The 17,213-nt window shown below is 32.4% G+C and overlaps 1 protein-coding gene and 1 long non-coding RNA gene across 2 annotated transcripts; both read right to left on the reverse strand.

Annotated features, from left to right (window-relative positions):
* Window positions 1–114: 114 nt before the first annotated feature.
* LOC127156994 (troponin I, fast skeletal muscle-like) lies at window positions 115–9,864 on the reverse strand. The gene is made up of 7 exons (XM_051100186.1): window positions 9,764–9,864; window positions 8,844–8,875; window positions 8,707–8,743; window positions 6,525–6,653; window positions 6,110–6,199; window positions 5,854–6,030; window positions 115–398 (listed from the first exon to the last, which is right to left on the reverse strand). Exons 2-7 carry the CDS (start codon window positions 8,849–8,851, stop codon window positions 312–314), a joined length of 528 nt encoding a protein of 175 aa, XP_050956143.1. The 5' UTR covers window positions 8,852–8,875; window positions 9,764–9,864; the 3' UTR covers window positions 115–311.
* A 1,827-nt stretch (window positions 9,865–11,691) lies between these two features.
* On the reverse strand, window positions 11,692–17,173 carry LOC127156999 (uncharacterized). The gene is made up of 3 exons (XR_007825816.1): window positions 16,751–17,173; window positions 14,637–14,713; window positions 11,692–12,029 (listed from the first exon to the last, which is right to left on the reverse strand). It is a non-coding gene; the product is annotated as an uncharacterized LOC127156999 (long non-coding RNA).
* Window positions 17,174–17,213: the final 40 nt, after the last annotated feature.

The raw sequence follows: 17,213 nt of genomic DNA on the forward strand, positions 1-17,213 counted from the left end.
AAACGAGAATTGACTGCTTTAATAGCAGCACTACAGTATTTATTCATTAAAGTCATAGACTGCAAAAGAGTGAAACAACCAAAACGTGCGTAATAAAACAAACGTGAAAAGGGATTTTCCTCAGAAGCATTCATTTAATGGTAGTGGCTCTGCGATGATACACAATTTCCTTTCAGGATGTACATACTGCATGAAACAAATGCTCATTTGAGGCACTGAAAGCAGAGAAGACAAAACTATGGCAAAAAGATAAATGACCGCTCAGCGTTGACAAATTCCTATGATATCTAAACAAAGAAATGTCCTGGAATTTAGGCCTCGCCCTCGAACATCTTCTTCCTGCCGTCCATACCGGCCTTGTCCTCAACGTTCTTACGCCAGTCACCGACATCAGCAACCTGGATTATGAGAGAGAGATTGGGTGTGAAGGAATGGTAAAACACATATGGGCTATTCTACACAATTGCTGTCCCACAACCAAAAAACACCTTTAAAGGGGTCATCGGATGCCCATTTTCCACAAGCTGATATGATTCTTAAGGTCTTAATGAAAAGTCTATAATATACTTTGGTTAAAAATTCTCAATGGTTGTGTAAAACAACACCGTTTTTACCTTGCCAAAATCAGCTCTGCAAAAATCATCTCATTCTGGTCGAGGCCGCGTTTAGTCGCTAAACTTGTTAACTAGCACGTTATTAGGAAAGGTGATCGCAAAGATTCATAAAAAAACCCTTATACTCACTTCTGCTGTAAGTGAAGCTGGATCACGAATGATTTGCATGAACATAGACGGATATATGTAGATCGGGAGGCGCATTCCCTTCACAAACAAACGTAATCCACTGCATCTTCAGCGGCTCGGATGTCGGAAGTAAATGACACATATGTAAATCATACATCTCTGCTCCGGCATCGAAACAATGGGGGTCGGACTGTTACAGCTGATCTGAGGTAAGAGCTCATGTCAATCAACTATCGTGGGAGTGGCCTCTGTGGGTGTGACGCCACAACAACAGGCATCTGAGAATGGCTCAATTTGAAAAAGGGAATATTATTTTTACAGATTAATTAAAAACCACTGCATGGATTTTTATCATTATAGGGTAGATTTGTACATACACTGCCAACACACATTAATGTTCAAACAACATGAAAAAGTGAACTTCGTATCCGATGACCCCTTTAAAAAGCATTTAAGTATTCAAATCTTAGATGTTTACTAAGGTCCTTTTATTATCTATTGAAACCCACAATAATATCTGTTTAAATATCTGTAAGCTTTAAAATCATCATTTAGTGGGTACTTGCAATTGGGAACTTATGAAAATGATATTGAAATCTTTTAGATTTTTTAAAAAGTGAAGTTAAAATATATTTTCTTTGTAAATTATGAAACTTTGTCAAAAAAAAAAAGTGTGCCGCATGTTCATGTCGCTACCGAAACACTGTATGTTTTAGTCCATTAGCTGCGAGTGATTTTAACTACACCCCTACGTTTATGATCAGGAAATATTCCTGTGTCCCTCTCATAACTCCCTATGTAACTCATAACTACAATGAGTTTAGCGCGCTAAACTACATTGTCTGCTTAATGCACTGACATATAGCGCCTTTGCGCTGCGTCCCGAGTTCGAATCCAAGCTCGTGGACCTTTCCCATTCCAACCCCTTCTCTCTCTCCCACTTTGCTTTCTGTCTTACCTACATTGTCCCATCTAAATAAAGGCATGAAAATGCCAAAAAAAAACAAAAAAAACAAATGTTACTACCCAAACAGCCATGACTGAAACATGTCATTGTTTCGGTAGTGACAAAAGCAAACACATAATCCTTTATTTGGGGAAAATAAACAAAATTTTAGTACTGTTATGTAATTTTTTTTTTTTTTTTGTATTTTAGTATGTTTCAATAGTGTTTTAGTATTCAAGTTAAAATTGTGTAATGTGATGTGGTTATTACCAAAACATTACTGTCACTACTGAAACATGGGATGTTTTGTCATAAATAAAGTATACTGAATTGAAGATGTTATTATAGTGTTTGGTTCAGTGTATATTCAACCTAATGAATCCTTAGATTTAAATCAGTATGATCAACTTTTTGCCTTTTATGAGGAAAAATTGGAAATCAACAAATCTCATAAATCGCACTTAACACAAAATATTGTTCAAATTGTAATTGTTGTTGATTACTACTATCTTTTCAATAAAATAGAGAAATATATATATATATATATACAAGGAAGATGTAAGCAAAATCTTAATAGGTCAATATACCTCTTCTTATTTAATTACATATTACTGTTTCAGTAGTGACAAATTTAAGGAGAGGACAAATATTCCAAAACTTTCTGAAAATACAATATTAGAATTAACTGCACAATTACTAGAAATGTGCACCTTGGATATTATACAATTTGCATACATCCAAACAAAGAGATGTTTCCAACTCTGACTTTGAACTGCATAAATGTTTATGTATACACACATACAGCATATTATTTTCATATATTTTTTCCACTATTCTGCACGTTTTATGAAGGTAAATATAAAAACTTTGTAAGACCAAGTAAAGAAACTCAATACATCAATATGGTACTTTTTAATGCATTTCACAAGGGGGAAAAAAAGCTTATGGCTTGAATAACTCTGCTTCCAAACACTAGAATATGGAAGTAACCATAACTTCATGTTTAAAAGAACAAGAACAAATGATCTGCTAAAAATTCATAGGCAAAACAAGTTTTCATTCCCTATTGACATGACTGTTCTTGTTTTAAGTATAAACTCACTCTCTTTTATTTTTGGATTGACTTAATATGTGAATTTTGCAGCTCAAGTAAGTGTATCTTGATTTAAAGATGTTTGTAGTGGAAAACAAAACAAAAATACTGAGAAGGACATTCATTTTTTGCTCCAATTTGAGACTTTTTAGGTGAGTGAATTATTACTTTATAATAAGACCTTTTTAAGATGTGCAGAAACCCTGAATTAATTAAGCTTTATATTAATTAACTATTCAATCATTTCACATTAAATATGAATGTTACTATTATGTATTAATCTTCTATATTATTCACATACTAAACGACAATTCATATTCAGCAATATTATCATTTTAACAGTAATACTAATAATTTATCCACCTCAGTTCAGTTCAAATTTTGTTTCTTATCCAATAATAACACTAATTTTGCAACATCGACATTGTTATTGAACTAAAAAAAATGATCTGAATAATGACACTATTATCTTCACTAAAGGGTCACTCATGCAAAACACATTATTAACCACTTACTAATTATTAATACTGTTGAAATATATTCATTAAAGCAGTAAACCATAATAGCTCTTATGTTAAGGTGACTTTATCCTGGTCTCTAGTGGCTTATTGGTCACACTTTATTTTAAGGTCTAATAACAAACCATTAACTATGACGTTTGACTCAATAAACTCCTATTTTGCTGTTTTTTAATAGTAAGGTAGTTGTTAAGTTTAGGTATTGTGTAGGATTAGGGATGTAGAATATGGTCATGCAGAGCATGCAGGTGCTTTATAAACACTAATAAAAAGCCAATATGTTAATAATAGGTATGCTAATATGCAACTAATTAATAGTGAGAATTGTTCCCTATACTAAAACGTTACCAACTTATTTATTACTTGCGTATTATATTTACAGTCAAACCAAAAAGTATTCAGACACTATATATATTTTTTTATATTTTTGATTTGTGGATGCAAGACACTTTAGTTCACTTATGTAAGTGAGGATAGCAAAATAAAATAAATTGTGACATATCCAAAAATTCTTAATACGGTGGACTACCAGTAAAATTGGGGACGAAAAATTATTCAGACACTTTGACCTGACTCTGTTTTGCTTAAGTGACCTTTTTACACCACAGACTGAACAAAATTAAGCATTGCTTGGTAATTGGTCAACAAAGTATTGATTGTGTGTATCCATTACGTAAATTTCTATTAAAGTTATCTGACATTATCCAAAAGAATATGTTCTGACCTTGTGCGACCTTTTCACCATTTTTTTTTTTTTTTTTTTTGTATCATTTTGTGTGCTATTGCCAGCTGTATAAATTTTGGCACAGGTGTGTATTTTTATTGGAATTTTACTATTTCACCCCCATTTCCTTTAATTTTTCACTAGGTACAAAAAAATGTTTCTCTCAGGACCTTAAGGACAGAAATGTCCCAATTGAAACCCATTAAAACTGCTATTTTTAATCACAGTGCCATTTAACTGTAAAATGATGCATTTTTTGTTAATAGACTTTCATTCTGTTGGCAAGCCTTCAAAAAAAAAAAAAAAATTAAACTTTTTTTACCAGATTTTTTACCCTTTTTTTCAGATTTGGCCAATAAAGCAAATACTCACTTTATTTCTGTTTTCTGCTTCTGCATATTATAGAGCCAACTGGATAAATAATGCAGCTATAATTGTGTGGGTGTGTTGGTATGGATGTCAGAGTGTGGTTTGTACGGGCGTAATAATTTTTTGTGTGTGTTCTTGTAATATTTGAGAGAGAAAACCTCTACAGCAAATCATAAATCCAACCAGAAGAGTTTTGCTGGCATCTAATGGAAGAAAATTTGAAACTGTGCCCAAACAAAATCTTCCTGAAAGCTAATTTTTTGAGATATCAACCTCAAATTTGAAACACAACTTGATAAAAATGTATGGCTTAGATTTTCTAGCAAGTTTAGAGTTCAACATATTTCATAAAATATATATTTTATATAAAATATTGTTCATAAAGAATTTTCATAAATTTAAACCTCTATAACTTTTTTTTAATATCACTTTTTAACTTTAGTAATAATCTGCCATGAGTATTTTTTAATTCAAATTTTTGTGCACTAGATACACAAAATAGTTTCTCTCAAGACCTTAAGGACAAAAATGTCCCCATTGAAACCCACTAAAAACTGGGGTTTTTTAATCGCAGTGCCATTTAACTGTAAAATGATGCAATTTTTGTTAACAGGCTTTCATTCAACAGGCTTTAAAATTTAATTTTTTACTCTTTTTTTTTTATAGCATATGGTGCCATTTTTTGGCCTATAAAGCAAATACTCCCTTTATTCCTGTTTTCTGCTTCTGCATATTATAGAGCCAATTGGAAAAAATTAATGCAGCTATATTTGTGTGGGTGTGTTGGTATAAATGTCAGAGTGTGGTTTATGCATGTGATAAAAAATTTTTTGTGTGTTCTTGTAATATTTGAGAGAGAACAACTCTACAGCAAATCGCAATCACTGGCGTCTAATGGAAAAAAATGTGGTACTGTGCCCAAACAAAATCTTCCTAAAAGCTCATTTTTTGAGATATCAACCTTAAATTTGGAACACAGCTTGTTTAGATTTATGGCTTTTTTTCTAGTAAGTTTAGAGTTTGGCATGTTTCATAAAAATTCTTTTTTGTTTCCCTTTTTAAACTTTTTCTACTTCAACAACAATCTGCCATGGGTCTTCTTTAAAATGAGACCAAACTTAAGTCTGTGCTCCCAAGACATGGACATTTTTGTCCACTATGGACGTATGTGTATCTTTTATTTTATTGACGCACAAGGGTTTAACTCTGAGATCTGATTACACTTCTTTACCATTTTCTAAACTATTGCGAATAAACTGTGACAATGTGAGAAATATTGAAAGTTTCTGAATAAATTTGGGTTTGACTGTATATGAAAGTAACAAAAAGTGTTTAAAATATTTATACTATGTTCAATAGCAACCTGAGGCCAGGTTTTGAAGAAGGCTTATTCATAGCCATAACTAATCATATCTGCTTTGTCTTATAAGAGCTTAAGACAAATGTCATAGTTCACCCACCTCCTCTTTGACCTCCTTCTTGACTTGTTTGAGGTTGGCTCTCAGATCCAGAGACACCTTGTGTTTGGAGCCCAGCAGAGCCTGAAGCATCTGATCGGCGGACAGACGCACTTTCTTCAGCGCAGGTTTCTTGAACTTGCCCTGCAGGTCGACCACCTTGATCTTCAGATCCTCAATCTGTACACGCATTAAACAGGAGTCAAATTGGAGCTCGGAGAACCATCATAATAAGGTATGTTTGAGTATCAGACATCACCTCTTTGTTGGCCTTGCCCACTTTGGCCTCCAAGTCATATCTCTCCTCATCAACCTTGTCGATTTGCTGGTGAAGTTTCTTGCACAGCTCCTAAATGGCGATGTTGAAATAGTCAGCTTCTGTTACATATTGTTTTAAGAGCGTGCAATACAACTTCGATCAGCCCAAGGCAGCGAAACATCTGGCATGCACTAATAAACGTCTCAAGAGCAAATCCATTCATTCACGACTCGTAATATCAAGAAAAACATTTGAATGCCATTCTAACATTTTGAAAGTTATGGCTAAGTTTTAGTTTACCTATAATAACCATGGAGTTATTGCTGTTGGTTATTATATATATTGTATATGTATATGTGCTGAGGACTTTTAATTGCTTTAGCTTTCTGAACAGACCGTGAATGAGGAAACAGACCTGCAGTTCCTGTGAAGATCCGGGCAGGGACAGAGGAGGGCAGTTTTCTGACAGGTAATTCTGCTTATCTACCTTAACCTGAGCTGATTCTTTCTCCAGAATGCCTTTTGAAATGCTCAGCACCAAACTCTGTGGACAAACACATCATTGAGACCCTGAATCTTGTACGACGGCAGTCAATCATAAAGACCCCATATAATCACTAAGCTTATTAGTTACGTCACAGCCAGGTCGCCAGTTTCAGATGGTATTAAACGGACGGTCATTGTCCTCATACTGAGCATTTGATTGGACAAAATTATATTTTTTGCTCTGTATTTGTAAAAGATTAAAACTCAAAAGTTAATTTGAAATGCATATATATGGTGAAAGTTTACTTATTATTAAAATATAATTCTTATTATTAATTATTTATTTATAATTAAAGAGTTAATAGGTAAAATCATGCAAACAGACATCAACTAAACGTCAACAAAAGTCAAATATTAATTTAATGCGGTTATCAATAGTTACTACGTTTTTCTATTGTATTATATTTTATACTGACACAATATTGATTTAATGTGGTCTTTAATTAGATAATACGATGGCGTTTTAGTATCAAGTTAAAAAAAACTCTAAGATTATGAGATTAAAGTCATATTTTGAGAAAAAAAGTCAAAATTACGAGGATTAAGTCAAAATACTTTGAGAATACAGTCAAAATTACGAGAATTAAGTAAAAATATTTTGAAAAAAAAGTTTATGAGAATAAGGTTGAAATATTTTGAGAATAAAATCAAAATTATGAGAAGAAAGTCGAAATATTTTGAGAATAATGTCAATATTTTAAGAATAAGTTTAAGTTTAAATTACGACAAAATATTTTGAAAATAAAACTGAATAAAGTTTGAGAATAAAATCCAAATTATGAGAACAAGGTCAAATTTACAAGAATAAAGTTGAAATATTTTGAGGATAAAGACAAAATTACGAGAATATAGTCAAAAAAATTTGAGAATAAAGTTGAAATATTATGAGAATAAAGTCAAAATTATGAGAATAAAGAGAAATTATTTTGAGAATGAAGTAAAAATTACAAGAATAATATAGAAATAGTTTGAGAATAAAATCAAAATTATGAGAATAAAGTCAAATTTACAAAAATAAATTTTAATTATTTTAAGAATAAAATCAAAATTATGAGAATACAGTCAAAATATTTTAAGAATAAATATGAAATATTTTGACAATAAAGTCAAAATTATGAGAAGAAAGTCGAAATATTTTGAGAATAAAGTCAAAATTACGAGAATTAAGTCTAAATATTTTAAGAATAAAGTCAAATTTACAAGAATTAAGTTGTAGCAATTATAAGATTAACATGATATTTTAAAGGTCTAGCCTATATTGCGCATGCAGATGGCCTGGATTGGGAGCACTGGGAGAATTGACCTGGCAACCGATTTCAAAATGTGCTGGATTATGAGCAGAAATCATACCAAAGTACAATATTTTACATTTCTTCGAATTCATTATTTGTATTGCCCCAGCCCCCAATAATAGCAATAATCTTTATGCTTTTGGTACTTTTAGTATGAAACCAAGTATCAGTGTTCAGATTCTTTTACAATAATGTGTTTTTCCCACTCTTTAATATGGCGTGACAGATCGCTGTATTTGTCTCATCTTAAGCAGCATGTGAATCAATCAACTTTTTGATTACAATGAGATATTTGTTTCATTATATTATATTATATTATTCTAAAGGCCACAAGTCAAATTTTGGTTTAATGCAATCTGTAATAATTATATTATATTATATTATGTTATATTATATTATAGTAAAGGCCACAGAAGTCAAATATCAATTGCATCAGGTCCTTAATACTTGCATCAGGTCCTTAATATATTTATTATTACATTCAAATATCGATTGCATGGGGTCCTTAATACTTGTATTGTATTGTATTGTATTATGTTGTATTATATTATATTATATTATATTATATTATAGTAAAGGCCACAGAAGTCAAATATCAAAAACATGGGGTCCTTAATACTTGTATTATATTATATTATATTATATTATCCTAAAGGCCACAAAGCCAAATATTGATTGCATAGGGTCCTTAATACTATATTATATTATATTATATTATATTATATTATATTTAAAATATCTGTGCATTATTTACTCTACCTTTAGATGGTGCCGGCGACTCGATGTCATCTTTTTTCTGTAATGAGAAGATGAAGCAATTACAATTTAACAAAACAAGAAGAGATTATCATTTATTTGATATTAAATGTGAATAACAGATATATTCATATACTCACTCAGACATCTTGGCCACCTGTTTTCTTCACCCCTGTACAAAATACAAAACACAGCAAACATCTCATGTGAAGAAACAATTTTTATATATTGACTTGATTGTTTAATAAATATTTTAAAGGTCCTTATGTGATATACACATGTAGAGAGACATCATATGGCGGGAATCAAATGCACCTGCATCATTTAGAGTGGGCTATATTTTATGCATTCCTAATTTGAAACCAGCACTTGTAAGCGTGCCGACTTGCCAGTGGGAGGGGTGTGAATTTCCCCTTCTAATATCCAGTATCCCAATCTCCCTGCTTCTGGAAAAATCTATGCAGATACCAACAATACAACCAATCTGAAACCCACACAGATCAGGTTTTGCTGTATTCAGACATCTTATATAAATATAACAGATCCCTTCAAAGCAGTTCACATGAATACTGAGTGTTTTGAATGCTTTCTTTTTTATCACATATGCATTAATGCTATAATCAGAATACTGTAGAAATACAATTCTGTCACCACCTGATTGACATTTTAGCAAATATATCATGCACTTAAAATATGTTGTCTTTGTGCCAAGCTCATTTTGGCAGCTTAACATGCATTGCATGGTATTTAACTGGCATATATTACAATTCAGCAGCAAGAAAATAAAATTTAGATGTAAATAAGTGCATAAAATTACATTATTTATTTTCAAAACTAATGCTAAAATCACTTAAAAAAAAAAAAAATCATAAAATATGTAATTTTATAGTATTAGATAGCTTCAAACTGCTTACAAAATACGTCATTCCAAAAAAAAAAATCCATAACACAATTTCTGTAAATTTCAAGCGTACGATACCCCAAAAAGTCGAGCAACAACAAAAAAAAAAAAGTGGGACAAAATGCAGTCAAACTCTAAAAAGGCAGACGTTCCCCTCACCTATATGAGAAAGTTAGGCAGCTGTGCAGACCTGAAAGAAGAATGTCTGAAGGAAGCAGAGCACTAGCAGCAGAGCTGTGCTCAAGAACCGTATATAAGGCTGGCAGCATCATTCGGCTCCCCTCTTTATGGTAAGGCACTAAACGCGGTTGGTTTGCCAGCCCCTTGAAATATCCACTTCTAATGTCTGCCAATCAGACTGCTTAAAATAGACGGAAGAGAAAGACAAAATTTCCAGATGTCTGTGTGATTAAACTAAGAAGAAGAACTGGGTCGAGACTGATGGTGGATGTGATTCGATACGGGCCGCCAGGAGTCGTTCTTCTTCCAGATGAATCGATTAACTCGCAGGGTGTTGGAGAATAACACTTGTTTTGTGTTTCTTACGTTTGCTGTTCCTTTTTTGGTTATAACTAAGAAAACCCACAGTGATTTTTTTTGAACAAGACATGTAATGGCTGAACCAGCGTTCGGCCTTGTAATGATCACGTTTCTCACACGTTTAATTAATAGAAATCACTCATTTATATTGTTTCAAAGTGGTGCTCCCCCTGCTTCGGTTTAATATGATCCTGCAAAGTCAGCAGTGCTGACTAATAAACATAAGATCATTTACAAATACTTACACAGTTGTTAAGATGGTAGTGTACTATTTTCAGACACTCCTCAGAGTGCATCCTTGTGCTGCCAACAGGATATGGTATATATTATGTAATGTTTTATGTTCTTGTTTTGGTCAAATTACAACTGTGGTTTATTTTGAAGATATTTTCAGACTCTGTCTGTTAATATAGATGGCAATAGCATCTATATTATATATTTTTTTAGAATATAAAAAAGTTTTTAATGTTTTTTTTTGTTGTTTTTTTAAAGAAGTGTCTTCTGCTCACCAAGCCTATATTTATTTGATCCAAAGTACAGCAAAAACAGTACAATTTTGAAATATTTTTACTATTTAAAATAACTGCTTTCTATTTTAATACATTTTAAAATAGAATTTATTCCTGTGGTTTCAAAGCTGAATTTTCAGCATCATTACTCCAGTCTTCAATGTCACATGATCCTTCAGAAATCATTCTAATATTCTGATTTGCTGCTCAAAAAACATTTATTATCATTATTATGTTGAAAACAGCTGAGTAGAATTTTTTCAGGTTTCTTTGAAGAATAGAAAGTTCAGAAGAACAGCATTTATCTGAAATAGAATCTTTTGCAACATTATAAACGTTGCAAAAAAAACATTACAAAAAAAAAAAACATTACAAAAGCTTTTTATTTCAGATAAATGCTGATCTTTGGATCTTTATATTCATCAAAGAATCCTAAAAAGTACTTGACGGTTTTAAATACTGATAATAGTATTGATAATAATTAATAATAAAATGTTTATTGGACAGCAAATTGGCATATTAGAATGATTTCTGAAGGATCCAGCATCATTACTCCAGTCTTCAGTGTCAAATGATCCTTTAGAAATCATTCTAATAATAATTCTAATTCTAAATATGCTATTTTAGTGATTAAAAACAATATAAGTGGGTTCTGCAATGACATTTTAGTCAGTTAAAAAAAGGTTGGATGTTTTAAGTCAACATTCACAACCCATTTTACTTTAATAATGTGATGTATTTACCTTTGAAATATATTTAATGAAAAAAATGATAGAATGGGACTTGATTTTTTTCCTTCAAAAACTGACAGGATCATGTAAATTAGTTACATAAAATAGGACACAAAGCTGATCCAAGGGTTGCTTAAAAAATATACAATGTTTAGTTTTTAAATGTATTTAATTTTATATTGAATTCTTTAAATAATGCGTGCAGTATATTATATTTGTTATAGCTGGTATACAATAAGAGTAAATTCATTTAGGGCATAATAAATTAATTATCTTTATTTGGTGACAGTGATGTCTTAATACAAAAATGCCATAAAAGTAGACGTTACATTCCAAACCAATTTAGCTAAAACAGTGGCTGAAACATGTGGCCTAAGTGACGTCATTGAAAAAAAGAGTAGATTTAGAAAGAATTAACAGATCTTTTTAAAACTTTACATTTTAACAATTAATTTGAGGTTGAATTTTCTTGAATAATTACCATTGGCTCTAAATCACAGACAAGCAGCAGACTCAATGAACTTACCATGAGCTTCAAGATGTCTTACAGAACCTTGCATTCAAGAGAAGAGGAAATGTGGTTTATTTGGACCAGTTCCACCAATGAAATCATCTTCCTTTCCTCATTATCTGTCATCATCAGGTCTGTAATAGTAATGAGTGAATCAAGACAGCAGCTGAGCTGAGCCATCCAGACAGCACTCAACTATCTGCTCTCTTAAGAGGGGAACATACATATAAAGTAACTTTATTCACTGTGGAAAAAAACATTTCTAGCCCAGTTCTATTAGTTGATATTAGATACTAGTTGTTTAATATGATATGTATTCACAGGAGATGAATACTCCAGTCATATATGACCCTGGACCACAAAACCAGTCATAACGGTCAATTTTATAAATTTAAACATCATCTGAAAGCTGTTAGGATAGGTCAGTATTTGGCTGAGATACAACTATTTGAAAATCTGGAATCTGAGGGTGCAAATAAATCAAAATATTGAGAAAATCGCTTTTAAAGTTGTCCAAATGAAGGTCTTAGCAATGCATATTACTAATCGAAAATTACATTTTGATATATTTATGGGAGGACATTTACAAAATATCTTTATGGAACATGATCTTTACTTAATATTCTAACGATTTTGGCATAAAAGAAAAATCTATCCATACAATGTGCTTTTTAGCTGGTTTTGTGGTTCATGGTCACATATAAGTAGCTGTTTAGTGTACATGTGGTAGGTTGCCACCTCATGGTGGCTGCCATGTTGAGATCACATGCCCAAACAAATACTACTCACTTTAACTTGATAATTCCCATTTACAGACACTTTTGGTTGCAGAATAAATTAATAATGAGCAAAAAAATACCTGTGACTATGATAACTCAATGCAGGAATCAGTGACTGCAAACTTATGCACGTCAACAGATGGCAGTATAAAGTAAAAAATAATAATAATTTTTGTACCAAATTACTGCTAATATCAATGGTATGTTCCTGCACAACCAGAGGCTGCAGTTTCAGGACCGCAGTTCTAGGACCCTATTTTTTGTGACAGCTCATCTAGAGGACACCTGATTCAAGCATAAAACAAAAACTATTCATTTTTTTTTTATTTTCCATCCTATTTTTAATGTAAGACCTGGTGTGAACTTGTGTTCGAGGCGGTGTCAGCAATATCCATTTAGCCTATTTAGCTGTGCAAAACAGTTCATTGTTCTGCTGAATGTTATAAACTAGCATTTGTATTCAAATTATCTTACATTTATTAATGTACCAATAAACACTAATTTGTAGCGCAATTGTTTTACCGTTTACTGCACTTTATGCGTGTCACACATCAGACGTGAATCACTGTGCTGCGGCTAATGAACTGAAGTCTCGCAAAGATACAAGCCTTTCTTTACAAGAAAACTGAATTTAAAACCAGAATATATATAGAATATATTGAAATAAATTAGGTTAAATATTTCAATCGGGTTTCCAGTGTTAAGGGTTAGGAGTTGGTTAGGACAATAATTAAGTGTATACAACAACTACATATTTCTTTAAAATATAACAACATACAGAACTGAATAGCAAGCGCTACTAAATAGTATAAGAAGCTAATACATACATAAATACAATAACTAAATAAAATAATACAAAAAAAAAAACAAAAAAACTATAGGGTCCTAGAAATGCGGTCCTGAAACTGCAGCCTCCGGTTGTGCAGGAATACTCTTCTCGTTAATATATCTACCTTTTTCCTCAAAGTGAAAGTAAGTCTATCGGTGAGACTTCCAGTTTGTTATCCGCAATAGGGAAAAAATAAGAAGAATAGCAATGTGCAGCTGTGAAACTCTTTGTAAAACCAGTGTGCCTATTATTAAGATAACACATTAAAATAGCATGGTAAGACACCAATTTGCAATATCAAGCAGTAAAGCAAGCTGATTTGTACAGTTAAAAATAGACCGGAAGCCACACCCACACATGCCCGCCCTTTGTGAATTTTATGGTCGTGGCTTCCAGTCTCATCTGCGTCCAGCTATTTTCTCAAAATAAAAAAAGGGGGATACTTTTTAATAATTCATTAAAAATTATTTAGACTGAGGATGTACTATTTCCCTAAAACGTTTTTTAATTAGCAGTGTATAAACAACTTTGCATATAACAACTTTGAGACTGTCATGCATATTTTCGCTCACAATTTATCACACTGGCTATGACTGGAATAGCACACTCAACAACACTCAAAATAGCATGTTCAGTATAGTATGCAGATATACTGTGCTTACTTTGCAATTTTCTCTATGCATACAATAGCCGTCTTGGAATAGAAGTTAAATAAATATTTATTTCACTGAATTTGATCGGTAATAGACTCCATTGACATAAACTCCCTGGTGAAAAAACCAGCATATGCTGCTAGGTAGGTTTTGATGCTGGTTTAAGCTGGTCATTTGCTGGTTTTTGCTGGTCATGTTGCTGGTCAAGTACCAGCATGAACCAGCAAAGGACCAGCTTAAACCAGCATAAAAACATACCTACCAGCATATGCTGTTTTTTTCACCAGGTCTGTACTGAGGTATGTGACAACAAGATTACTAAAACTGAACCGTTTATCATTTCATATTGCATATTGTATCATGTTCAAAACAAACAGAAAATATATTAGTCAGCTTCTTGTTCTATCAATTTCAGTTATGTATTAGTAAACACAATAATTTGAATCTTTTTAGTGTTGGGAGAAGCACATGCAGTATCACCTGCAGTTCCCATCACAACCAGCAGATATCGCTAGAGACTTCTCCAACTCTCCATCCATCTCTCTTCCTCTTGTTCCCTGAAGTAAAGCATCAAACGGGAGGTTAAAAACACAAACCAGTTCTCCAAGTGTAAGGTGAGTGTTTAAGTAATATTTCAGCTGACAGATGCTGTCTAGACATGTTACCAAACACTTCCCGTCTCCCGTTATTTGACAAACACGGAGCACCGCCCTCAACTCACGATATTAGTAGAGGCAGGCAGATTGCCAAGCGGTTTGATTGGCTAAAACGCGCGGGTCAGACTCTTTTTTCTTTAATAATAATATTCTTGTTAAACAAGTAAAGAGTTCTGATATAAACATATATGTCATTTTGAATATATATACACGTAATTACACTGTATATATACTTTTGTACATTTTCAGGGCATAATACATTTTCCATGCCAGATTTGATGACGGTGATATCTTAATTCTGCTGAGAAAAACAATAGTACCATCACAAAAAATTCTAATGGTTTCCACTAAAAACACCATTAGAAACATTACAAACCATCAACTTTTAACCATTAAACCGTTAGAAAATGGTTTTCTCTAGTGTGTTTTGGGACAAATTCCATTAGGATTTAACAAGCCACCAATAGAAGGTGACCAATTACCAGTAAAAACAAAAAGGGTCCATTACAGTTTCCATTAAAACCAATACAAGTCCCGTTATAACCAGTAAAACCATTACAAATTTTGTGATGGTGTCTATGGTGTTATTTTTTTCACCACAGGTCATCTTTCTTTCTTTTAATAACAATTTTGGTGTGTTTTCTTAGCAAGGCATAGATTTTATACTATGGTGTCCCTTACGAAAATTAATGGATTTATTGTGGTAAAAGTTTAGTTTTTTTTTTTTTTTTGGACTATTAATGACCATTTTCATAACCACTGTTTTACTACAGATACCATGGTTAAACTATGGTTAGTGTAAGAAAACATGGTTAATTTGTGATTACCATGGTTTAACTATAGAAACCACGTTTGTTTGATTTTATTTGTAGCAAAACCATGGTTCATTTTTAGCCTGTAAATCAGTGGTATATATATCAACTTCAGACACTTCAGACACTATGTTTGTCTAGGATTTGTTTTGACCCCCTGACTTGTTAGCAATGCTGCCATTTGAAACTGATAGTGACATAATCATTGCAAGTACAGGTTTGACTACAACTTTTTTTCTTAAGCGATGCTAATATTAACATTATTTTTAAAAAAGTAAAAACTAATAACTACCATCTGGAACACTAAAGAAACTCAGTTGCATAAATAAACCTTTGCAAGTCATGATTCCTTCAAAACAGCAAAACTGGAGGATTTGTATATGCGACATGTATATAGTATCTGAAAATTCCATAATGCATAGAAAAAAGTATATAGTCATCATAATAGTGTCAGTGTCATATTTAAGATGTTAAAAGAATGCAAAACTGCCTGGTCTGGTTTAGTCATACATGCCTTAAAATCCTGGTCAAAAGCATCTTTTGTAGTTTAATAGTGCAGGGTAATAATCATAATCAAGAATATATATTATCCATCTTACTTTGTTAGGAAATTTATGCTAGCATACATAAATTTTGAGCAAATGCAAACCATGTGAAATCATAGCCCAAATAAGCTCCTCACAGTGGGATTCGGTTTCTAAGTGTCAAATCATCACATCATAAGTCATCAAGCAACATGCAAGCTTGCACTGATCACACGTTTATGGCAAAGTCTAATGTAAATGAGAGATCAGTTTATTGCATTCATAATTTATAACTATTAAAAGTCGTAATACATTTTAGAGTTAAATTAATTGTCACAATGACATTAAATAATAGCATTAAAATTTACAACGTCACATCACTTAAAATCCATAGCAAACACACATTTGAAAGCATACATTTCCAAGACACTTACAATTGCAATAATAAAGGACTTTTATTATCGCAAAATTAGTATTTATATCATCACAGGCCTAACAAACTTATACCACTCAGTAGACGACAACCATTTTACGGTTAAAAAACGTGCTCAGATTACATGTCAATTTTGCGATAGCATTAAATAGATTAATAGTTGAATTACAGATTTAATCCGGAAAGTTGCGGTAACCGTGTTCGCGGTTAGATCCAGCAAAGAAAGAGTGCGTTAAATCCTTCAGATCCAAGGTAAGATTGAGGGGAGTCAACCGAGTGTTGCTCACCACCCACAGAAGAGGCAGTGAGTAGGATTCACATGCTGTTGACATGCAATGAGGGTTTTTAATGGCATTCTTTGATGGCTCAGCAAAACCTCAGATATCTCTATAAGGAACACTGTGGTGTGTTGCTAAGACCAGTGGATCAGAGCACACATCTGAAATTCACACCACAAATACCTTCCACGTTCCCTTCTTAAAAATAACTTAACCTTTAAAGACATCATTCTGATTATTTGCTTATTTATCTAATTGGTGTATTGCTGTACTTTACGTTTTTTAACTAATAAGAGAGACATATACAGTTTAAGATGAAGAAATACGTCAGCAAATGGGCTCATGTTGTTGTTC

Source organism: Labeo rohita, chromosome 25 (assembly GCF_022985175.1).
Source record: "Labeo rohita strain BAU-BD-2019 chromosome 25, IGBB_LRoh.1.0, whole genome shotgun sequence".
Lineage (NCBI taxonomy): Eukaryota > Metazoa > Chordata > Actinopteri > Cypriniformes > Cyprinidae > Labeo > Labeo rohita.

Bases quoted from the DNA above. Each gene is read 5' to 3' on its own strand.
- LOC127156994 (XM_051100186.1), bottom strand. The intron at 6,031-6,109 runs GTGATGTCTGAT...ATGCGTGTACAG, and splicing joins TGGGCAAGGCCAACAAAGAG to ATTGAGGATCTGAAGATCAA. The intron at 399-5,853 runs GTGGGTGAACTA...CTCATAATCCAG, and splicing joins AGAAGGAGGTCAAAGAGGAG to GTTGCTGATGTCGGTGACTG.